General features: G+C 39.8%; 1 protein-coding gene across 5 annotated transcripts in view; it reads left to right on the top strand.

The window, feature by feature from the left end:
* Positions 1-25,515, top strand: part of Npr3 (natriuretic peptide receptor 3) — a 70,181-nt gene that overhangs the window by 21,054 nt on the left and 23,612 nt on the right. For all 5 annotated transcript variants that reach the window (XM_017798786.2, XM_029564701.1, XM_008835472.2 and 2 more), the window contains exon 3: positions 4,318-4,484. In XM_017798786.2, coding sequence (XP_017654275.1) covers positions 4,318-4,484 — 167 coding nt within the window. The remainder of the gene's footprint in view (positions 1-4,317; positions 4,485-25,515) is intronic.

Genomic DNA, 25,515 nt, shown 5'->3' with positions numbered 1-25,515 from the left:
GGAGGGGGCAGAGGAGGGGGGAGGAGGAGGGGGAGGAGGAGGAGGAGGATGAGGAGGGGGAAGAGGAGGGAAACCTTTCACGAATTTAACTACACAGAGGACCAGTTTTTGTATTTTTGGCATGTCTTCCCACGCACGACCTCTCTTAACCTCTTGCCTGGATTACTGTGGCTGTGAACGCTCAGTGTCTCCCCACTCTAATCCATTACTGTTTCCCAAGGTATGACCCTCATCATGTCACTCTTCTGTTCCACTCATAAATCTCCAGAGGCACCTAGTTGTCTGCTGATTTAAATTTGTTCCCACTGATGAGACACCACGCCAAGTCCATCTTTGCTTTCCTGGTGTTTAACAGCCCCAGTGTGGGAGACAATACTGACCCATCACAGTAAGAAATGCTCACAAAAGCAGGAAGTTAGGGTTATAAACAATATCTATTTAGGTTGGCTTAAATTTATTAAACATTATCACTTCCATTATTTTTTTTCCTAATAAACAAAACAAAACTTCCAAATTGCTATCTTTTAGATTGTGTTTGGCAGATTTATTAGACTTGATTTTACTTATTTAAAAAGTTCCCCCCCATTTCAGTCACTGAGAGAATTGCTGTTTCTAGCTCAGTGTGTATTTTCTAATAACATAGCACAAGGCCTACAAGGTTAAGGATTTCCTTTCTTAAGCCCCTGGAGAGGACTGAACTCCTTCCCAGTACTGAAAAACTCTAATTCTCTTTGCCTAAAAAACGCTACTACTGCTAATCTGCCCCCACCCCAATTTTTAAAACTTAGTGTGGGGATTAAACTCAGGGCCTCAGGCAAGCTTGACAAGTATTCTACCAAGAGTTGTGTCCCTAGTTTCTGTTGAATCTTGACACTTTGATTCAATTGAAAATGAATTGGAGAGTTGGATCAGCAGTTAAAAGTGTGTGCTGCTCTTGCACAGGATCTGAGTTTGGTTCTTAGCACCCACATGAGGCAGATCAGAGGATCTGAAGTCCTCTTCTGGTCTCTGTAGGCATCTTCACATACTTGGTATGCATACAGATAAGCAGACACACACACACACATGCACAGAATAAAAGTAAATAAAATTTAAAGAAAAAAAAAAAGAATCAGTAACTGCTTACTGCATGTGTATAGGAAGTAGGTTCCTTCATGGGAGCTCTTAGAATTTGGGGGTCTTCCTGGGCAATGAATGTCATGTTTTCTGAGTCTTGGGGACTGATTATTCTTCTGAGCTACGTCCAGAGCTAGGCATGACTTTGCTTAGGTTGTGGCCTCCTAAGGGTTTGGGAGGATTTGCAGAAGAGGAACAGGAAGAGGAGGAAGAGGAGGAGCAGGGAGAAAAGGAGGAGGAGGGCAAGGAGGAGGAGGAGAGGGAGGAGGAGAAAGGAGGAGGAAGACAATTTGTCAAATTTTGTTTGGTGGCTTAAAACTTAATCTTGTGCTCACTGAGCATGGATCCCATGGATCTTGTGCTTGTAAAATTTTGTCTTCAGGTCTGTCTTGTCTTTTAGCAGCTCCCTGGCACAGAGCAAACAATTAATAAATGGTTACTATTATTAGGATTATGATGATATGGATGCTTCCACAAACACATTCTCTGCCTCTGTTTTTCTTCATCCTCTAGGCTGAGGCTCCCAGATGCCCACTGGATGCCACCACATTTGCCTTTGCCCATGCTATGGGCTCTGCCAGACATGCCTTTCCACCTTCTTCTCTAATTAAAATCCTATTAACACATTTCAGACCAGACTAATGCCTCACCTTCACATGAAACCCCTTTTGGAGCTGGTTGCCTCTTCCTCTCTGGTCTGCTTTGTTTCTCTGCCCCCACCCCCAAGCATGCTCTTAGTCCTCTCCTGAAGTAACTTTGGTTGTTTACATGTCTCAGACCCCTTTCTCAAATTTGATAGACTGTTTAAGGCACGCATGATGTCCACCATGGCTATTGTAGAACTGCTTTAACATGCATCAGATTCAGGCTGCAGTAGAGATCCCATAGCCACCCATTCTTTTGCTGTCTACTTGTTTGTGTTTTTTTCTTATTTTTTATTTGTCTATTTAATTTTCCAATGCTAAAGACTGACCTCTGAGTCTCATTTGCAAGGAAAGAAACTGACTTATATTCCTAGCCTTCCAAATGTGCTTTTGAAAAAAAAATACTATACATACATGCAACTTTTGTTTTTTTCCTCAACATGTATTAAAGAAACCTTTTATTTTAGTACATACTAACCAATATTTTTTAATAGTTATGATTAAATAGCTGATTTAGTTTCATAGCTAATTATAACCCATGAACTACAATACAACTAACCTCCAACTGTTAGATTTCAGATCACTTCTGATTTTTTTCCTTTGTCTTTAAATTTTTTTTTAAATTGAATTTTTGTGTATCTCATATATAACATCTTCATCATCTTTATACTCCCTTCCCCATTGGTATCCCCCATAACTTCTCTACTGGACTTCATGCATTATGTCATTTATGTTAAGGTCTATCAAGTCAAGTTATAATCCCCTGATGTCCTTCAGTACATGTTCATCCACTGGGGTTGATAGTCAGCCTATCTAGAATCACTCAAAGAAAGTCAGCTCTTCCTCACTCAGCAGTAATCAGCTGCTCAATAGTTCTTCGACTAAGATTGGGGCCTGCTGCCCATTTACATAGTTCTGTGCTTGCTGCGTTTTCATATGAGCAAGGTCCCAGGAGCCTGTAGGACTCTATTTCCATATAGTCATGCACCTCCTCCCCTGGCTCTTACAATCTTTCTGTCCCTTCTTCCACAATGGCCCTTGGGCCTGGGTTGGTGAAGTTTAATATCGAAGTCTTGTTCGAGGAGTCACACTCTGCAGGCTCTTATTCTCTACGCTACGGCCCTTTGTGTTCATTGCCCTCTATTGCATGAGGGAGCTTCATTGATGAGAGTTGAGAGATGCGTTAGTATTCTCTCTACCCCTTGTTTCACCAAGTTCTGTGAGCGTTAGGTGTAGTGGTTCCATTGTAGATGTGTTACTTCAGGTAGGACATTTCACAGACAGTTAATCTCTGTGTGTGACCAGCTGTGGGGCTTTTTAAAAGCCACCCATTCTTTACTGAGAACTAGAGAGCAAGTGCCATAGTCCTGGCCATGTGTACAGAGGCCGCTTTGCTACTGAGCTGTCAAGTTCCAGCTTTCATTGTGGACCGGGGCTCTAGGTGCACAGCTGACTTGCGTGGGACTCTAGAAAGCTGCGCTGCTTGTATTTTCAGAGAACTCCAGGATTCATAATGCTAATTTATTAGAAAATCAGCTTACTGTCAAAAGTTAGAGGTCCACCTTGGCTTTTGGGGCCCTTCAAGCTGCAAAAATGAAATAAAGAGAAGAAAATGATTCTTACTCAGGCGATTAGCCTATACTTTTGTGTGACAGGAATCATGAAGCAATAGACTGTCCAGTGCCTCAGTGCCTTAGTTTCCTTATCTGTCATGTAGAAAGGTTCTCATGAAGATTAAGTGAGTTTATGCATCTAAAGTGCTCTTTTAGGGCCGGGTGTTTTGGCACATGCCCTTAATCTCAGCACTTGGGAGGCAGAGGTGGGTGGATCTCTTTGAGTTCTAGGCCAGCTGGGGCTACAGGAAGACCCTGCCTCAAAAGACAAAAAGTGCTCTCTTCATACATATAATTTATTATTATTATATATTCTCAAAGTTTTTATTGTTATTGACACACTGACTTAGCATGGTCCAGTAAATAATTTTGACCATGTTGCTGGTACTATGGAATTATAACCATCAGTTCATTCAAGCTACTTTTCATCCTGGAGAGATACAAGAAATATCAATAACCTCAAGCTTTTAACAGCACTAACTTAACATGCAAGTAATTAGTTGTCATGCTTTACTGTAACCTGGCATTCCATGTCTACATAGCATTAGGTTTATTCTACCTTGCTAACAACTTGGTTGCTCTGCATAATTGACTGTAGGTATTAAAAACAGATATGAATGGAAAGGAACAAAACTTTACTTTTGCTCCCACAGTGCCGCAGTTCTGAGGGGCTGAAAATTGCAGTTACATGGTTGTTAGAAGGCAATGACATCAACAGAGCTTGTCTTTCTCTCTCACATTTCAAAAGAGCATGTGTCCAAAGAGGCTTCTTCTCCTTTAATGATTTTGGCATTGTCACATTATAACCAAGTGCAAAACTATGACAATACCTCCCACCCCAGCTGCCAAAAGTATCACATAGGGACACATTGCAGTGGAAAAGAGAGAATGGGCTCTTTATGGTGACTGGCTTGGAATTATAAATATTTTCATTTCTACCGTAGGAGATGGCTCGTGGAAGAGAGGAGACAAACACGACTTTGAAGCTAAGCAAGCGTACTCATCCCTTCAAACAGTCACTCTACTGAGGACCGTGAAACCTGAGTTTGAGAAGTTTTCCATGGAGGTGAAAAGTTCTGTTGAGAAACAAGGGCTCAATGAGGAGGATTACGTAAGTGCTTGATTATGAGCCTAGCCGTCAGTATCCTGAAAACAGCCTTCTAATTAAATCAGAGGTGACAAAGTGTCCCATTCTGAACCATTCAAAAATTCCGAGTTCAGGTCTGAATGTCACTGTTGCCTTCTGTGTGTTTTTTTCCTGGCCACTTTTCCTTCTTCCCTCCCCCACCATCCCTTCATCATCCTGGCCCTTCACTTACACTTCACCTTTTCAACGGTTTCAGGAAAGAAAATCAGCTTTTTGTGGAGACTTGTAACTCTGAGCAGGATGTCTGTAGACTTCGATCACCTATTCAGCTAGGAGGGTGTTGGGAGAAAGGCAGTTGAAGGAATGCCCAAATTTTGCATGGCTAATTTCTCCAAAGTTTGGTGGCAGAAGATATTTTGGGTTTAGAAGACTCTTTCTTTTGACAATCTGTGTCCACTTCATGATTGGTCTACTCCTGTCTCTTGTAGGCAGTGTATTTTCTCTTTTACTACAAGCAGCTTCCTATTTGGATGTTCCAGGTCTTCCCCTTCCAATAGTACTCTTGTTACTAGTGCATTTCAAAGACTGGGCTAGAGGCAGAAGTTCAGCCTGGGTTACAGATTAAGTAGCTTCCTGGGCTTCATTGATTGGACAGGCTTTGGCACATTTTGCTATGTGTCTGAGATGTTCACAGTGTCATAATGGCAAACCTTTTCTCAGAGCAGGATGAGTCAGTAGGCTGGGGTCGCTGTGCTGGTCTGTCTTCCCTTCCTTGCTGCCTTCCATTCTTCCTTCCTGTGCAGACGATGGAACCTAGCACATGCTAGGCAAGCACTCTAAGTCTGAGCTACACTTCTGGCTCCAGTGTGCTGTTTTTCAGAACTGTTGATGATACCATCCAAAGCAGAAGAGGAGTCTCTTTAATGATAGGTGTATGGCTTCGAGAGCTCCTACCCAGGGTGAACAGTGACCAAATTCACAAGAGTTGCTCACTTCCAAACAGGACCTCTCCAATGGTTGTCATTGAAGTTCCATAAGGTGCTGGCATTAGCCTCAGGCAGACCCACTTCAGAGCTGTATGATTTCAGTCAGCCTCCCCAGTTTTTCTGATTTGAGTGACTCCTGTGTGTGGGAGGATTACAGATAATTTATCTGATGCATTTTAAGACTGTTCCTGTCCTAAAGTTGGAACTTAATAAATGGTGTTTCATTATACCTGTATTTATAGGAATTTTCTATCAAATAACAAAGGTTCTTATAAATTTATTTATTTATAATTAAACATATACTATGCACACTTTATTTAAAGTATCTTTTGTCTTGCTAAATTAGTGTTGTCTAACAAGGGTGAACCACAAATGCAAAACACATGCGATTTAAACATTTAAAAAAGAAAAACCCAGGTAAAATTAATTTTAAAAGTACGATTTCATTCTTCAATCAATGTAAAAATTATCAATGAGATTTGTTGTTCCTTCTAAGGATCATCTCTCAAATCCAGGTTACATTTGACACAGCATATCAAGCCCTCGTTCATGGATGCAATGGCTTTATGTGAGTAGCCATTTTCCTATTAGAAAGTATGCTCTGAATTATGAAGAAGTAGGAGCTGTGCAACAGAGCCCAGGTTTAAGGAAGTCTGTGATAATATTGTCATCAACTACACCATTACCTAAAGAGTATGAAGAATGCACACAAAAAGAAGGAGAAGGACAGAAAAGGTACTGAGCTGCCCAAGCTGGACTGTGCCACTACTGAAAATACCAAAACATTTTACATAATGCCTGTCTATATTATTTTACCTTATTAGGTCCATATTGACATGATGATTTCAAAACTCAGCAATGGTATCACTTTGTCTGGCTTCCTCCCTGAAGTTGCTGAAGCTCAATTACTTCATCATATGTTTTCCAGCATAATGAGACACTGGAAAACAGCTGAAGTCTCAACACACTTCTTGGACATTCTCAGTTATCAATTAGTCTCTGTTCAGAAAATTAAATCTCATCTTAATGGTAGTCTAACTATTGAGATAGCATTGTTACCACAAAGATCCATAATACATTCCCAACCAAATTCTAGTACTTTTGAGAGTATTTGTACCCGTGGGTTATAGTACTGCCTCTCCATGCTGGTGGGGCCATGAAAATTGACTTTTTAAGTAAATAAAAATAATGCTTTTAAGTAGAAACTGGAACTAATTATAATAGCTTATTCCAATTTTGAAGATATATTTCTTTTATTTTTTAGTTCTCAGAGTCAAACCCAGGGCTCTGTGCATATTAGGCAAATGTTCTACCGTCCAGACCTTGTATTTTTCCTTTTCATGTGCTTTTGAGTGTCACTTGGAGATGCTTATCACGTCGGTCTAGATGTGTGGCTATGGTGAGTGTTGTGGGAGATAGCAGCAGGCTAGAGTGACGAGCCTGGGCCACATGCAAATTAGACCTGGCCTCATGCAGTGGGGGAGATGCTTCATCAGTCTGAAGGCTTCATACAGGCTCAGGTTTTCTCTAGGTCTTTTAGCTTCTCATGTTTGTATTCAAGAGCTATCCCATCTACTTGGGTAGAGCTTTAATTCATAGAGCCTAGCATGGCCTCAGTGCCTCTGTCTTTATCTCATACCTGGCAACTTTGGTGGACTCTCATTAGTTCTAAAATATACTATGCATTTTCTAGACAATCACATGACCTGTGAATAGTGCCTGTTTTGTTTCTTTTTAATGCTTCTACTTCTTAATGCTTATGCTTAATGCTGTCTTCAGTGTTTAATTAATAGTTTAATTTAAAGCATATTTAACTAAATTTAAGTATTAAATTAGCTCTATTGAATACAATTTAAATATACTTAATTGAATTAATACTTTTTTTTGGTCTTTTTGAGACAGGGTCTCCCTGTAGCCCCAGCTGTCCTGGAACTCACTATGTAGACCAGGCTGGCCTTGAACTCACAGAAATCTGCCTGCCTCTGCCTCCTGAGTGCTGGGATTAAAGGTGCGTGCCACCACGCTCGGCTCGAATTAATAGTTTTATGGCACTGCCTGGGATCCCAATATGGAAATGAATTATCTGAACTTTAAAATGAAAAGGATAGAACAGATTTACTGTTTGTATTACTATACACAGTATCATTTTGTCTGGCTGATTCATGAAGCATGGCATTTATTGTGGGTGTTTGAGAGTCTATCAGATTGAGAGCTTTCCTTTTATTTTTCTTGGTGAAGGTTTTCTGCTTTTCTTTTTTAAAAAAGTATTTTATTTATATTTTTATTTTATGTTTATGCATGTATTGCCTGCATGTATGTAACTGTACCCACGTCGTGCAATGCCCATGGAGGACAGAAGAGGCTGTCTGATCCCCTGGAACTGGAGCTACGGACAGTTGTTAGCTGCCATGTGGGTGCTGGGATTTGAACCCGGGTCTTCTGCAAGAACAGGCAGTGTTTTTAACCACTGAGCCATCTCTCCAGCCCTGATTTTCATATGTGTTCATTTGTGTGTGCATATGTGTGCTTGCATGTGTATATTTCTGTGTGGAGGCCAGAGTTCAACTTCAGGTGTGTTCCTCAATCACTTTCCAGCTTATTGTTTTGAGACAGTGTCTCTCACTGAACCTGAAGCTTGTGAATTCAGCTAGACTGCCTGGCCAGCGAACTCCAGGAGTTCTCCTGTCTCTGCCTCCCCTTCACTGGGATTAAAGGTGTGTGCCACTGTGACTGGCTCTTTAGATGGGTACTGGGGATTGAACTCTGATCCTCACGCTTTTGAGGCAAGCACTTTACCCGCTGAGTCATCTCTCTAGCTTTGATTAATACAGTTTTATTTCTGTAAAATTAATCCCTATCTCCATGTCTTGCCTTCTCTTTTAAAAAATACTGGCAGATTCATTGATAAAATGGGGTTGGGAAAAGAATAATTCTTTGGTGAGGATATGGCCGCTGACAGTTTTCTCACACTCCAGTGGATGCACCAGGTTTTGCCCATTTTGGAAGATTATGTATAAGACCACAGCCAAGTTATTGACATTGATATAATGCTCTCAATGCATTATAGATTTCTTGTTTTAATTATGCTACTGTTTATGTGGTAAGCTCTATGCAGTTTTATCACCTGTGTAGATTTTGATGTTGAATTCTACCCATGCCTTTCTATGTCAGATTTTTTTGAGACAGAGTGTCATGTAACCCAGACTAGGCTTGAACTCACTATGTAGCTAAAGATGGCCTTGAACTCCTGATATAAGCCTCTTCTACCACTCAAGTGGTAGGATTACAGGTCAGACCACCATATCTGGCTCTATGTCAGCTGTGACAATCACATTCTTCATTCTGCTGTAAGGTTACATATTAGCTACTTTCCTCATTGCTATAAGAAAATATCTGACAAAAGCAACTGAGGGAAGAAGGCTTTACTTGGTTTACAACTTGATGGTAGTCTGTCATAGTGGAGAGGCAACATTGTATTCAGTCAGGAAGCAGAGAGAGATGAATTCCAGTAGCAGTTTGCTCTTTTCTTTTTATATAACCTGGAGACCCTAGTGCATGGTCGTGCTGTCCACATTAAGGATGTTTTTTTTTCACCTTGATTAACTCAATTTAGAGAATAACCCCCTTGCAGATATATCCAAAGGCTTGTCTCCTAAGTGGTACTAGATCCTCTTGACAGTCAAATTAGCCAGATTATAATATAGAGAGTCATATTACTAGATTTTTCTTAGTTTAAATATCTCTGTACTCCTAGAATAACTCCAGCTCCCCCACTCCACTCTCCTGGCTCATACTTTGGAGAATATAATTATAGTTAAACCTACATCTACTTGCTTAGATGGAACTTTTCAGGCCAACATTGAAAAAAACCTGAAACCTATGGGTCTAAGCGTTTCAGGCAAAGGATGCTCAACCTGTATCATGCTTCCTAGTTTTGTTGTTATTGAATTGGAAAGACATAAATTCCAACCTCTTCTCATTCCAGTAGTAAGAATTCAGGCTCCGAAGTTCGGTAGCCTTTCCAGCTGTGTATCTCAGTACAGCAATGCTAACCAACAATGGGTTCTGTGATTTGACCTCCTTAGGTTTGCAAAGCCAGGTGTTCATCTTCACTTATACTGTAGAAGATGATGTTGAGGTGGTAAAGGGTCCACTACAGGTGTTCCGAAGGCCTCCTGGGGCTCCTAGTAATCTAAAGGAGAAGTACTGTCCCACTGGAGAGGCCCTCAAGTGTCAGTGGGGCTCTGGGTACTGCACAAAGGTTTGCTGCGTGCCTGCCTGGACTTCTCTGGTGGTTTGTGTTGGGTCACCTACATGTGCAGCGGCTCTCACTCAAGGGCATCTTAATGGAGCTGCCTGGCTTCTGCCCTAGGAATGGGTCCAATTCTAGAGTGCTGGTATTTGGTTTTAGAATGCGCCTTGTGGTGGCCAAGCTGAGATTAGTTGCATCCCCTGACTCCTGGGTCAGTGACTTTCTTTTTCCACTACATCAGTCTGATCCTTTTAACAACAATGTGCCCAATAAGGAGGCAAACTCATGACCCAAAGATTAAGTGTCTCAGGCTCTATTGAGTGAACCTGGCAAGGCCCACAGGTTGAAGTATTTATTTCCTTCGTTTCTCTGTACCCACCAGCCCAAAATATACACTTTTAAGATGTCAATTTCCCTTTACTATTTCACATACCTGACAAATTCTGGCAAAGACTCTGGGTCCTCTTCATACCCAGTCACCTTTAGTTCATATTTTTTTTTCTGAAGTTTAAACCATCTTTGTCATCAGATAATGTTTATTGAGTACTCTGAGGAGCACATCTGTGAACAGATCTTGGAAAATGAGTGATTCCAGATAGGATCCTGATTCTCTAAAAATTCTTAAGCGGGGATAAAAATGTCCACAGCCATGAGTTCTGGGGGTCCACAAAAGATGCATTCCTGTAAGGCCATAGAAAATGTCATGCACCTTAGTGTAAAGCTCTGTGACTCACCGATGACAGTTGCAGTCTGGTCAGCTTGTCTCTAGAGAGAACAACTGTGAGACATGCACAAAAATACTTGGGTTCCTGGGAGAGGATCATTCATCATGGCTCATGATCATTCATGAGCCCTTTAAGGGGATGAAGTTTTCCTGTCCTACTGTACATTAACCTTTTATAATTATGTATCAGTTAAAAAATATTTTATTATTTTTATTTTTGTTAGCCTGCATGTTATAAGAGCACTCCTGTTATGCAGTGCTCATGGAGGTCAGAAGAGGGTGTTGGAATCCCTGAAACTGGACTTACGGATGGTTGTTAGCTACCAAGTGGGTGCTGGGAATCGAACCGGGTTCTCTGCAAGATCAGTCAGTGCTTTTAACTATTGAGCCTTCTTTCCAGCCACTCAAATTTTGTATATAAGTACACAGTGTATACTTTTGGAGAGAGGCATTAGTGTTTCATGTGTGGGATCCCTATAGAAAAACAGAGAGAATTCCTGAATTAGATCATGGCTGGTCAGCATATCATTTGCCTGATAGTGTCCTGAGCCCTTCTTTGGTCACATGGATGAGAACTTTGTACACGCAGGGTTGTGCTGAAAAAAAAAAATTCTCTGGGAAAAAATAAGAAAATACTCAAGTATCACCTAATCTTTTATTAAAATATTAGTTTTATTTCTGATGAAAGGGATAGTTGTTTGCTTATTCATTTACTCATCCTGGACTAAGGAGCCAGCTGTCTTTCCAACTCCCGCTGTTCTCACATTATGTCTTTAAAAAGTAGACCTGAGTTTGTCCCCGCTACTATTTCTTAAGGTAGGGTGAGCCAAAGTTGGAGACACTTTTTTGGCTCTGGCAGCCTGTTTGGCTTCTCCTCCCTGTAAATCCCACTCCTGGCCTTGGTCCATTCTTTCTATTGTGTTTGGCACTTTTCAGACCCATTCACAGGCTGGCCCTTTAACAGTTGGTGCTTCCCTTGGTTGAAGTTCACCTTCTTTCCCTGATGTTGTTTAAGTAAAAATAATAGATAGCTTTCCAGATTAAAAGGGCATAATTCAATGGGTGAGAAAAGTAGTACATTCCATTAAAGATAAATTTATAGCACTGTGAGAGTTATAGACAGATATAAATTCTTCCTCTGTTCCTCCGTTCTGTGCTTCTGACTCTGGGGAGAGATGACAATCATTAATGTTTTTTTCTGATGTTACCCTCCATGATTGTAAAATAACTTATTTATGTTGCTGTTCATTTAAAAAAATGTTTTATTTATTACTTTTATTTTATTGTATGAGTGTATTGCCTGCATGTATGTATGTGCACCCATGTCATTCAATGCCTGTGGAGGTCAGAAGAGGGTATTGGATTACCGTGTAACTGGAGTTACAGATGGTTTTAGCTTCCATGTGGGTGCTGGGAATAGAATCCAGGTCCTCTGCAAGATTATTCAGTGCTCTTAATTGTTGAGCCATCTCTCCAGCCCCTATATTGCTGTTCTTGATATTAAAATTCTGAAATTATCTCTTGATTTTTCTGAAATGGAAAAACATTCTTCCTCTGCTATACTTCCTTTTTCTTCTACCCCTCAATATTTTATAATACAGCTTCTGGTTAAAGAGGTATACCAAATAAAATTTAAAGAAAAGCTAACAATTATTTTCAGAGCTTTTGTTATTTTGCCATGTCTGTATTTATAGTACAATCATATTGTTCATGATAATGTGTTGTTTCATCTGTGCTTTCTCTGGAATTATTGTTTTCTCTTTGCTTCCATGTGGCCCACACTATTTCATTCTTACTGCCTCAGTAAGGATGTTATATAATGATGTGTTTTTGAACCTTATTTTCCTGCTCTAATTTGGAATGGTTTCTTCCTTTAACATCGATTTGGAAGTGTGCTTTAGTTCTCTTCTGATATGGTGGTACTCTTTTTCTTGGGCATTAAATCTCCCTTTTCCTCAAAATTTACATGCTTTTTTGGAGGAAGACGTCATGATTGGAAAAATGCTTTGTGAATTTACACATCAGAAAACTCTTTGTGCTAGTATATTCAATTTACAGTTTGGCTGGGTACAAAATTGTAGTTTGAAATTAAGTTTTCCTCAAAACTTTGATGTCACTTTTCTATTGTGGAATAGTAAAGCAAGCCAGAGATTAGAATAATCAAAAAGTCATTAACACCCCTAGAACTAGAGGGCTGAGAGAAGGATGTGTTGTTTTCAGTTCTCTCCTGGAACTTTTCAACTTGAGTTCTTCCTTTTTCTTTCTGAGAGATTGCCTTAACTTGAATTTTCCAAACTGTTACTGAATTTTTATATTTTCTTTTATATTTTTAATTTTCAGGAGTTTTCTAAGTAGATGTGGTGTTGCATGCTTGTAATCCAAGTAGAGAGACTGAGGCAGGAGGATTGTCACATGTTGCATGCTAGTCTGAGCTACATAATGAGTCAGCTACATTTTTAGTGCAAGACTCTATCTCAAAGAACCAAATTTAAAAAGATTTGAATTATGGATTCAAGACATATTTACTGAGTTAACAATTGTTGTAATTGTTTATAACATCAGATTTCAATATAATTTTTCCTTATGAGATCTTTTATTCTGCTTGAGTATATGTATACACATGTATGTTTGAGCATATATATGTACATATATGTATGGTTTCTTAGATTTATAATTAAGCATGATGAAAAGTGAATATAAAGAATAAAACTCTTACTGATCAGTGGGAAAAGAGAAAGAAAGAAAAGGAAGAGAAAGAAACAAAACATAGTTTTCTCTTATTTTTGAGCGATTCCCTTTTAAAAAAATAGTACCTTGGCTTTGTTTTTTGGATACAAAAGCTAATCTTTCTGAGTATCACTTTCATTAGTTCTAGAGCACATTTTTCCATTTAGTTTACCTAAAGTTGAGAGATATTTTGTAACTGATGGTTTGTCTTGATTTAATGAACAACTGAGGTGGATGTTTTTCTATATAAAAGCACACTTCAAATTTCCTTATTAAAATTGCTTATACTTTACATTGGTTGAGATTGGGCTCCTCCCCTCTTTTGCATTGTCTTATTCATCCTTTAGTGCCCATTTTTTCAAGTTCTTTTTTTCTATTAATATTTATCTTTTTGCCTTTCATATTAAAAAGGCAAAACTTTTGTTATGCTTCTAGTTCAGAGTGTGCATTATCAGAGCTCGACGTGTGGTGAACCTGTATAATGATGACTTTACTGTAGGGCAATGAGATGCCACCACCTTCAGAGGTTACTAGTGTCTCCAGTTGCAGAGCATTTGAACTCCAGTGGCTGTGCTTCTTGGAGTCCTTTCCCATGCTCTTGAGCATATTTTGATTTGGTTTCTCAGATCTACGGAGCCAGTTTTCTTTTTCCTCATTTCCATAACTTTGTTTCCCATCTGCAGTTTCCTTCCTGTACTTTCTAGGCTTATATACCTTAAAAATTCATTTACCATTTTAGTGAGAATTTCAAGGAGAATATGTGATTTATCAGAAGACTCTTCTAGATTGACTCTCGATACTGTGCATGTTACAAAGACGGTGGTGGTATCTTTTATTGTGGTGGTGGGGGAATAGTCTTATATTTAAGAGAAAGAAGAAAGGAGAGGGTTGAGGATAGAGTCTGAGAGAGGAAGTGAGCATACTTTCTTTTGGCTTCACATTTGGTTATAATGTTCTTTTAATGGCCACTTTTTCTTGATTTTCCATCTCAACCTTTTTTTTCTTGGCCTCCCAGGCGTACCCCTGCCTTCTGTAATACCCCCACCCCTCTGATGTTGGGATTTGAACCCAGGGCCTTATGTGTGCTAGACAAGTGCTCTTCCCCAGCTCTGTTTTTACTTTTTATTTTGAGGTAAAGGCTCACTAAGTTACCCAAGCTAGCATTGAACTAACCCTATAGCTCAGGCAGATGTTGAGCTTTCTACCCTCCTGAGTAACTTGGATTATGGGCCTGTGCCACCGAGCCCAGTCCTTAATAAAATTTAGAACCCCTCCCCTTCACTGGACCCTCATGCATTCCACTATACATGTTAAGTCCTATCCAGTCAAACATTTGTACCCAGCGTTGTTTGCTGCAAATTCATCCACTAGAGTCTAATCAGCCTGTCTAGAGATCATAGGTCTATTCTCCTTTACCTAGTAATAATGAGTCTCCCACAGTTCTGAGACGAAGGCCAGCCTGCTGCCCATTTCCCTTGCTCTGCTCTGGGTCCTTTTCTGATTGAGTTGGCATGGGTCTTGTGCTCGACGACACCATTGCTGCCAGTTTGATTATTTTCTTTTAAAATATTATTTATTTATTTATTTATTTATTTAAATATGTATGAGTGTTTTGCCTGCATGTACGTAAGTGCACTCATGCACGCAATGCCCATGGAGGTCAGAAGAGGGCATCGGATCCCCTGGAACTGGAGTTGTGGATAGTTGTTAGCTGTCATGTGGGTGCTGGGAACGGAACCTGGGTCCTTTGCAAGAGCAGCAGTGCTCTTAACCACTGAGCAATCTCTCCCGTCCTAGATTCTTTTCTTAAAAATCTTTTTGTGTGTATGTGCACTCATGTTTGATGTGTGTATGTGTGTGCATGGTGTGTGTGTCTTGTGTGAGTGTGGACACGTTCATGCCATGTGTGTTTGTAGAGGTTAGAGGACAAATTTTGGGAGTTGATTCTTGCCATCCATCTTGTTTTAAGGTAGAATTTCATTTTTTTGTTGCTTAGTTGTATGCTCCAGGCTAGCTGCCCAATGAGCTTTTGGGGAATTCTGTCTCTGCCTCTCATCTTGTGGTGGGAGTGTTGAGATTTCAGATGTGCACTACTGCATCCAGCTTTTTATATGGGTTCTGGGGATCCAAGTTCAGGCTATCAGGCATTTGTAGCAAGTGTTCTTATTTACTGAGTCATCCTCCTGCCCCCTCCCAATTCTTTAGAAACAATTATACACAAATAGTAAGTAACATACATTAACCATAATTCATGCAAAAAAAAGAGTTGTTCTCTTTACAGGCTCATTATGCTGATATATAAAGACTAAAATTTATTTTGCTTTATACCCAGGACCAAATTGTTCCCTCTAATGAAGCTCATATCCCTGCTTCATTTTAAAAACTATTCTTTGTACATCTTCAGGAACATCATCTTGGAATCTTGTCGCCCCTGTAAGTAGAATTTTAGGTTTTAAAGTAGATTTTCTAAAAGCTAAGCTGACTCAACGCTCAGGTTAATCCTTGGATATTTACATAGAAGTAATTGGAGATGTTTGTGTCCTAGAAGGTTATTGTAATTTATCACACTGTGATGGTAGTGATACTGTATTGTAAAACAAAATACTTTAGAAATATCTTGAAAAACATGGGGAACATACACTTAAGAAGACTCTAGTATAGATCTAGTCTCTTTCCAAAATAATCTTAGTGAGCATCACCATCTCCTTAGTGATCTCGAGTTGTAGACAGCATCATCCTAGGGCAGAAGGAAGAGTTCCTGACCTTGGGCTAGTGCAGTGGGTTCAGCCTAAGAAAGCCCTCAGCCAGATTCCTTGACTCCCCAAAGGGCTTTCTCTGCTGTACAATCAGAGATTTCAGCTGCAAGTGCAGGTTTGTAGACAAAATTAGAGCCTAATTTTAAAGACTGGGTCAGAATTTCTCTGATTGATTTCATCCATGGCTTCTTCAGGCTTTGTTTTGTTTTGTTAAAGGAAGGTATTTTAGCTATAAACAGTGTATAGACACATAATAAGAATAAAAACCTCTAAAAGTTTACCTTTCAATTTTGGGCTTGGTGGGATGATACAGTGGGTACAGGCACTTGCCACCAAGCCTGACAACCAGTGTGTGATTGCCAGAACCTACCTGGTAGAAGGAGAGAACTGACTTCTATAAGCAAACACACACATACACACACACACACACACACACACACACACACACACACACACACACTCTGAATGCATGTTAAAAATAAAAATAAGGGTACACACACACACACACACACACACACACACACACACACACTGAATGCATGTTAAAAATAAAAATAAGATGTGCAGTCCATTTTTAAATGAAATAATTCTGCATCTTTAGTGCTTTGCCTTTTAAATTGAGTTGCATAGTTCTTAGTGTGATCTCTGTTTTTAACTTGGGGTAGAATTGTGTAAATATTGTTTTTATTTCTAACCAGGTATTCTGAGCAGGGGATGGTTTTATAACGTGGGGTATTTGCTCATTTGTGGTTAGCAGGCCACCCATAGCTTGTTTCCCCCTACTCCTTATTTAAAAGTTGAAAATTTGATTATTAAACAAATACTCTGGGAGTGTCTGACACATGATTATCAGGGAGGTGGGATGTGTTTTGAGGCATGCTCCCTGTCCCAGTGCCCTTCTGAGGTCACAATTGAGTGTGGGACTGGGGAATGGGCAGCTTATCTAGCCAAGGTACTTTACAGATACAGGATTTAATAAATAATTTTGTAAAGAGACTAGGTGCTACATAATTGGGAAGTCCAAGATGTTGAAAAATATCATTGTAATTTCCTTAAAGGAGGGGGGAGGCTTTGCCCCAGTGCTATTTGATCCAAATTGTATTGGGACACTAATTTTGCATAGAAGCTATGTGGGAAGTAACATTAGTTGAAAAGTTACCAGCTCATCAATAGTCTTTTTCTAAATTAAATTTATTCATTTTTATTTTATGTGTATGAGTGCTTTGCCTGCACATATGTAAGTGTACCCATGTCATGCAATGCCTGCAAAGGCCAGATAAAGGTGTTGGATCCCCTGGGACTGGAGTTACAGATGGTTGCTAGCTGCCATGTGGGTGCTGGGAACCAAACCTGGGTCCTCTGCAAGAGTAGCCAGTGCTCTTGACTGCTGAGCCATCTCTCCAGGCCCCCATCAATAAAGTGTTGACTAGCTATTTCACTTCCTTTTCATTTTATATAATATCACTTAATTAGCACTGTATTGTTTTTGTTAAAGATTTTAAAAGCTCTTCAGCCAAGTTAATGAAAGAAAAAAAGCACAGCTGGTGCAGGATGTATTTGCCCCATTTCTGACAGTGCTGTGCACAGAGAAGCTTTTCTGCCTGAGCTACAGAATAGGAGGCCCTGCCCCCTTTCTTGCTCTCACTCCCTTTCTTTAAAACCAGCCTGAGAATAACTTGTCCAAATGAAAAGGCCTTTTTAGGCACAGGAGGGCTTTGCTAATCACATTTGTAAGAATAAAAATCAAACGACAAGTTGGCTTTTAACACAGAAGACTGATGAGTTTACATGCCAACATATTAAGAATAGTTTTATTAGAAAAATGTGATCAGGAGGATGGAGGTGTTGCAAGGGGTTTTCTCTATTGGTTGGCCTTCAAAACATTTAAATGAAGATGTATTGAACTCTTCAGAAAATCACTTTCGTTTTCTAAAAGGGGGAAGTTATTTAAAGTGTTTATCCTCATAACTTTTAAATAGGTTTAATTAGCATTAAATTGGCATATTTGAAGAACTGGAATATTCTGATTAAAGTGATCAGCACCATTTACTTGTCATTGTTACATATTGGTAGGTGTCCTAGTTTGTTTCTTCATTGCTGTGACCAAACACTCTGACCACTACCAACTTGGGGAGGAAAGGGTTTATTTAGCTTATATCTCCTGGGTCACAGTTCATCAGGGAGTCCAAGGTAGGAACTCAGGGCAGGAACCTGGAAGCAGGAGCTGGAGCACAGGCCATGGAGGATCACTGCTTACTGACTTGCTCCCCTGGCCCCTGCCCAGTCTGCTTTCTTATGCAACACAGGCTCACCTGCCCAGGGATGGCACCACCCACAGTGGGCTGGGCCCTCTCATATCACTCAACAGTCAAGAAGATGCCCCATGGACATGGCCACAGGCCAGTCCAATGAAGGAAATTCCTCAATTGAGGCTCCCTCAACCCAGGTGTGTCAAGTTGACACTAAAGCTATCCAGCACAGTAGGTGTAGATGTATTAATTGCAAAAAAGCTCGAACTAGCAGAATCTGAAAATGCTTAGCAAAGAAACTTAGTACTTATAAAAAAGGACGTCTAAGCAATAACCTTGGCAATTGCTGCCTTGTGCTGTTGTTAGTATGTGTGGGGATATAGTTCACTTGTGTCAGAAAGATATTTTGTAATAACGGTGACAATACACTCAAATATGTGTGACAAAAATAGTGGTGTAGTGTGAAAGCATTTCACAACTGAAAAGCTAAGTGATTTTCCTTCTCTTTTTCTTCTTTTATTGTGTGGAGTGGAAGGGCATTTCAGCTAATTTGTTCAACTTTTACATAATTGAAATACAATATAATTCTTTTCAGTGTAGTCCGATCACTTCAAATCCATACTGTAGACGCCTGGCCAGCTTGGCCCGTAGGAAGAAGATGTATTACCCTGAGAATTGTATCCATGAGTTGTAAGTCAAGGACATGGAGTGAAACATGAGATCTCAGATCCCTTTTTCCTGCATTTCTCATACTGTCTAAAGGCTTTGTGCCCCACATAGTCTGGTTGCCTTCTTTCTTCACTTGGTGACAAAGATGTTAGGGGTATAGGAGATTAGCTTCACCACGAGATTGCATTTAAAGGGAGACGCTGGAAAAGGAAGGCCTGAAGTAAATGAACTAGACATGGTATTGTTGTGCTGTCAAGTAGAGGAGATGAGAGGATGTTCTTTGAACATTAGGATTCCTGTACATGAGAGCCCTGCTCATGAAATATATTTCTAGTCCAGTCATCCAATGGCTAGATGACTATGGTGCTTGCAGAACTTAAACTTTCTCACATGGAAGTGTGCTTTTAACTCAGAGCCACAGCAGAACAACTGAACGTCAAGTCACTTGACAGGATCCAGAAGGGAATGTCATATGCTTAGGTTTGCAGTTTGGAAGAAAGGGCGCTGATAGGCCACACCCAGCTTCCCTGGTCACTGTGCTAATAGGTCTCTGATATTGGATGCTGATAGCAGCCACAGGTTTTTAGAGCCACAGGCCAGAGTTATGATTCATGAGGCCTGGTCACTGATGCTGCTGCCCCTGTGGGGACATGTGGTAGAGGAGCCCAAGTAGTGGTTCAATAAATATTAGTTGTGGTGTGATGGTTAGTTTTGTCAACTTGATATAATATAGAATGGCCTTGGAAGAGGGATTCACTGAAGAACTGTCAACATTGGATTGGCCTGTGGGCATGTCTGTAAGGGGTTTTCTTGATTACATTGATGTGGGAAGATCTAGCATGAAAGTGGGCAGCAGTGTACCCTGGATCCTAGACTGCACAAGAAGGAGATGAGGGGAGCTGAGCACAAGCATGTATACATGTGCATCTGTTGCTCTCCTGACTTGTGGACATAATGTGACCAGTTCTCTTAAGCTCCTGTTGCTGTGACTTCCTTGCCATGATGGAATGTAATGGGGAATTATGAGCTCAAATAACCCTCCCTTATGTTGCGTTTGCCAGGGTATTTTATCACAGCAACAGAAATGAAGCAAAGTCATTGCTTCACACAGTCATTCCTTAACACGGTCAGTGATCTTGGGGTATGCCACTGTGTGTCAGACACTTTAATCTGTGAAATGGAGAAAACTTATGTTGAGTTGCTCTCAGAAGTAGTGAAAACTCATTGTAAAGGGGTTTTATGACCTTAAGTGCATTGAGTGATAGTGTCCAGGGGAAACAGCCCTAGTTGCCAAGTAGACTGTCAATGAGGCCCTACACCCAGTGCCTAGTAGCAGTTTTGAATGACTCCTCTCTTGGGGTCCAGACAATTGTTAAGAGAAGAATGGAATAATATACTAAGGTTTCACCTCTTTAAATCAACTTGAAATTTAAAAGTAACCTGAGCTTTGGGAAATTATTTTGTTTCCCTGATGAAACACACTTGTTTCATTAAAATTTTTTGATTTATTTATTTTTATTATTTTATGTGTATGGGTATTTTGCCTGGATGTTTGTAAGTGCACCTGTGTCATGAAGTGCCTGCAGAGGCCAGAAGAGGGTGTTGGATCCCCTGGAGCTGGAGTTAGAGATGGTTGTTAGCCTTCTTGGGTGCTGGAAACTGAACCCGGGTCCTCTGCAGGAGCAGCTAGTGCTCTTAACTGCTCAGCCATCTCTCCGGCCTCAAAGTTGTTTCATTTAATAATGATCTTAAAATATTAGCCCCACAGATGTGATTTGGAGTTAGGGATTTTAATTTTTGGTGAACAATTTGACTTTTGACCTTAATTTGACACCTTTATTAATTACTTCTTCTGATCAGCCATCTCTCTGTGGAATAGTTACTAATAGTAAAGTAGTAACTAATCACTAATAGTGAATTAGTGATGTTAGTTAATATTGTAAAGATCTTAAAGAGATTGGTTTTTTTATTAAGAATTTCTGGGTTATATAGACATGCTAATTTGACATCTGTAACCACACAGACTCCACTAATCTTAATCTGGGCATTTCTCCTTTCTTACTCAGTGGTGATATATATTTATGACAACCCTGTGTCCATTCCTTGGAATGAACAGATTGAGGGTTGGCTTATTTATTTGGTGTCCTCTAAGTGCATGTACCTTTGCACTGACCATTTGACTGATATGTAGTTATGTTTGAAGATGGATGTTGGTTGAGCCTCTGTGAACACCATCAAGCATTTACAGAGCTCCTTCTTGAGGTAAAGTATTGTCCTCGATATTATGATGACATCCCAGTGACTGTGCAGGTGACTTTTGATGGTTAATGATAGATAAAGATGAGCCTTATAAGTGAGAGGAGGAAAAAGGACACAAGCTTAGGCGTAAGAATTCATTAGACATAGCTATGACTGAAATAATGTGTCTTGAGTGGAGAGACTCCTTAGGGGAGTCATTTGGAAAAATCTCTTTCTCTCTCTTATTTTGAAATTTGCTCCTCCCTTGGCCACCAAACACCACCACATCCAAGTTTCCTAACTGTATTGCTGTGTACTTCGTCTTCTTTGCTGATTCCTTTTTGCCATTTGCTCCACAAATGTTGCTATTTCATAAACACATTTTGGGGCACAGCACATTTCTCATCTGGGGACAGGGTTGACTATATCTCTGTGGATGAGCCTAAGTTTATGTCTCGGACTCTAATCTGTCACCTTGAGGGACAGCTTCCCATTGGTAACTCTGCCTGAATGACAGGTCTACCTACCTTCTCTGCTCATTGGAGACTGCTCCATTCAGAGTTCCAAGGCTGAGTGTAGAGGAGGAGTTGAGAGTACAGACGTCCAAGTCTGAAGAGCTTGTTCTGCACACAGAAGAGGCTAGGAAAGCCAGGGGATTGTACTAACCCGAGGCTTTAAGAGTGGAGCAGTTCCAGATGATAATAAAGTGGAGAGTCTTGTCATTCAAAAGGTGGTCTAGGGATTGGTGGCAGTAGTATTACTTCGGAGACTGGGGAAATGAGGAAGGTTAGACTTGATAAATCAGAATCTGCTCATAAGCAAGATCCACAGTCTCTCTCTCTCTCTCTCTCTCTCTCTCTCTCTCTCTCTCTCTGTAACATTGGTCAAAAGTATGTGCCTGAGTATAAGTTGCTGACAGCCAAGGACCCGAGAAGCCATGGTATTGAATGGATGGGTGATACATGGGGACACTGAAGTAGCCTGCTATGAAAACAGTGATGGGGTGCAGAGAAGAGTGTGAATCACTGTCCACATCCCTACTGTGTTCATTATGCCCTGGGAGTGAGCAGAGGCCCTTGCATCATATGATAGTTGTATTTGACACAGACTTTCTGATATATCTGAACTTTGAGGACAGTGACTGGTTATGATGTTCTTTTACAAATTCTGTGTCTTAGCTAAAAGCATTATAGCAAGACCTTAAGTGTCAAGAGTTGATTTTATCAGCAGTTAATTTAATGAAATTAAGCCTTGTTTTCCTGAATTTATGATAATTTACAAATATTTCAGCTGACCCCAAAGCTGACTTTAACAATCTAGTATCAATCATATTTTCTGTTATACTGAAAGTTAAAATGTGTTTCCTAGGGAGAACATCTTTGCCTCCCCCACTTTCTTCATATGCAGATAAATTGAGGCAGTCTGCAACATGCTGGAGGTGTCAAATAAGTCTGAAGAAGAGTCTGCTCTCATTGGTGCTCTGGGTGTGAATTAGGAGCTAGGGGCAGTCACTTCACTGATAATGAAGGTGCTTGTTTGGAGCAGGAAACTTTAGCTCTAGTCATGTTCCATTGTTCACCATGTATGACATTTGGTTTCTCATTTATACAGTAGACTAATTGGACCATATGAGTTCTAAATGGTCTTCAAATTGCAAAATTTTGTGATTCTGTAGTTGTTTCAAACCACTAAGAATGGGCCTGGTGGTTCATACCTGAAATCCAAGCCTTGGTGAGGCTGAGGCAGCAGGATTGCTGAAAGTTTGAGTCTAGCCTTCACTACAAGTATGAAACCCTCTACCAAAAGGAAGAAAAAATAGACATGTACTTTGAATCTATTATAGTTAATGCATTTATTCATCTCTGGTCAAAACCTTTCAAAGTATCATGACTCAAAGTCATGATGCATCTATATACAGAAACCTCTGCCTAGTTTTGGAAGTTTTTATATTTTGTTTTGCTTTTGAGGCAGTCGTCTGTAGCCCAGGCTGGCCTTGAACTCACTTTAGTCAAGGCTGGCCTTGAACTTCTGATCCTTCTGCCTCTGCCTGCTAAGTGCTAGTACTACAGATGTGTGCCACCATCACTGCTTGGTAGATTTCTTTAGGGAAATAAATCTCTTGGCATGAGTGGAGTATTTTAGACCTAAAGCTTTTTTTAAATTGAATTTTTGTGAATTTCATACATCTTGATCATATTTAGAGCCCCTCCCCATCTCCATTTCCCCCATAGCCTCCCCCACTGGATTTCATGCATTCTGTCATATATATTAAGGCCTGTTGAGCTAAGTTATGCCCCCAATTGTCCGTCGCTCTATGTAAGTTCATTCACTGAAGCCTAGTCAACCTATCTAGAAGCACTCCCTTAAAGAAGACCACTCTCTCCCTCTCCCAGTGCTTATGCAATGGTGACAGCGTGCCTGAGACCAGTGTAAGCTCAAGTCAGAGCAAAACCCAGTATAGAAGTGAGGAAATGGGTAAAAAACCCAACATTAGCTGAGGAACAATTGGCAGCCCAACAATTCACTTATTTATATTTTCATACTTTAATTTTTCCAGTTCTTGAATTTATATAGTACATACTATACGAGTGAATCATACATCATATACCTTTGTGTCTGGCTTTTTTCATGTCATATACTGGTTTTGATGTTTTGCTTGGCGACACAGGTATATATAATGTATTCTTTTTTAAATTGTTGAATTATATTTCTACATATAAATAAATATTCCATACATTGTTTAATCTTTTAAATTTTATTTATTATTTTTATTTTATGTGTATGAGTGTATTACCTGCATATATAAGTGCACTCATGTCATGCAGTACCCACGGAGATCAGAAGAGGGCGTTGGATTCCCCTAGAACTGGAATTATGGACAATTGTTAGCTGCCATGTGAGTGCTGGGAATCAAACCTGGGTCCTCTGCAAGAGCAGACAGTGCTCTTAACTTCTGAGCCATCTCTCCAGCCCCTTGTTTATTCTTCTAATGGACATTTTTTTCCAATTTGGGACTATTATGACTATAACTGTAGTGAGCATCCTTGTGTAAGTCTTTTTGTGGATATGCATTTCATTTTTATTAAGTAATAATGGTATGAAATTGCTGGGTCATAGCACAGATACATCTTTAACTTTGTAAGGAACTGACAAAATAGTTCCATTTAATATTTGCACCAGCAGTGTGTGAGAGCTACAGTAGTTTTACAATCTCGTCCGTACTTGGTGGTATCAGTTTTTTAATCTTAGCCATCCTGATGGACATAAAGCAGTATCTCTTGATTTCCCACTGTGTTCCTCTGATGACTTGGGGTACAGAGCCTCTCTTCAGGTGTTTGCTGACCACTTTGTTTTTGTGATCTGTCTACTGAAGTATTTTGTGTATTTAAAAGTTGGATTGCTTTTTTTGGTTACTGAATTAAAAAGTTCTTAAAATATTCTTGGAATAAGTCAGATATATGTATACTGAATATCTCAGTATTTCATTTGCTTTTAAATGTTTTTAATAGTACTTATTTTTAAAACATTTATTCATTCATTGCATATATGTGTTCATGTGTATGAGTGTGAGCACTCATATGCCGTGTGTGTATGTGTGTGTGTGTGTGTGAAGGTCAGAGAACACCCTTGAGTGCTGGTCTTTGCCCTTGTTTTGAGGAGGGTCTCTTGTTGAATCCCTGTTATGAATGCCAGGCTAGCTAGCCTTGAACTTCTGGGGACTCTCCTGTCTCTGCCTCTAATCTTCCTGCAGGAACACTGGGGTTATAGACACACACAGTCAGACCTTACATAGGTTCTGGGAATCCAAGCTCAGGTCCTCACATCTGTGTGGCAAGCACTTTACCATTGAGCCATCTCACCTCCCCAACCGCATGTTTTTTCTTTCTTATGAAGACATTTTTTTAAATATTCAGTGCCTTTTATTATAATTTAAGAATATTTTATTAGCATTGCTTTCTTAAAGAAGTAACATGATTACATTGAAAGACTTTGTATATATGGAGAATTTGGAAAGGCAGTGACAAGCTTATGTTATAGGAACAGTGACAAATTTCACATTATTGTTGAAGCTTCGTAGTACAGTTTTGTCAGTAAATATGCAAAAATTATAGTAGACATACAGAATTGCAAATTTATATTCTAAGATATAATTACATATTTTTTTAGAAGAAGCATTTCATTACAGCTTTAGCATACTCGATAACAGTTTCCAGAGCAAAGATACATCTCTTTCAAAAGTGCTGTAAAATTTTTAGGTTTGCTGTTGATTTATTACAGTTATACAATATTGAACTCAGTATAAGCCCTGTAAGACATAACATTGAATGAGTTTTTAACCGCAGACAGACTCGTTGTTTTTGCTACTAACACTGAGATGTTGGCACTTGCATCTCTAATATGTATGTATCTGATTATTATTAGTCATAATCAGTTGCAGTTGGATCCTTGGCGCC

The sequence above is a fragment of the Nannospalax galili genome, unplaced genomic scaffold (assembly GCF_000622305.1).
Source record: "Nannospalax galili isolate Female #2095 unplaced genomic scaffold, S.galili_v1.0 scaffold150, whole genome shotgun sequence".
Taxonomy (NCBI): domain Eukaryota; kingdom Metazoa; phylum Chordata; class Mammalia; order Rodentia; family Spalacidae; genus Nannospalax; species Nannospalax galili.
Note: the sequence above shows the minus strand (reverse complement) of the source record. Positions and strands in the feature narration are given on the sequence as shown.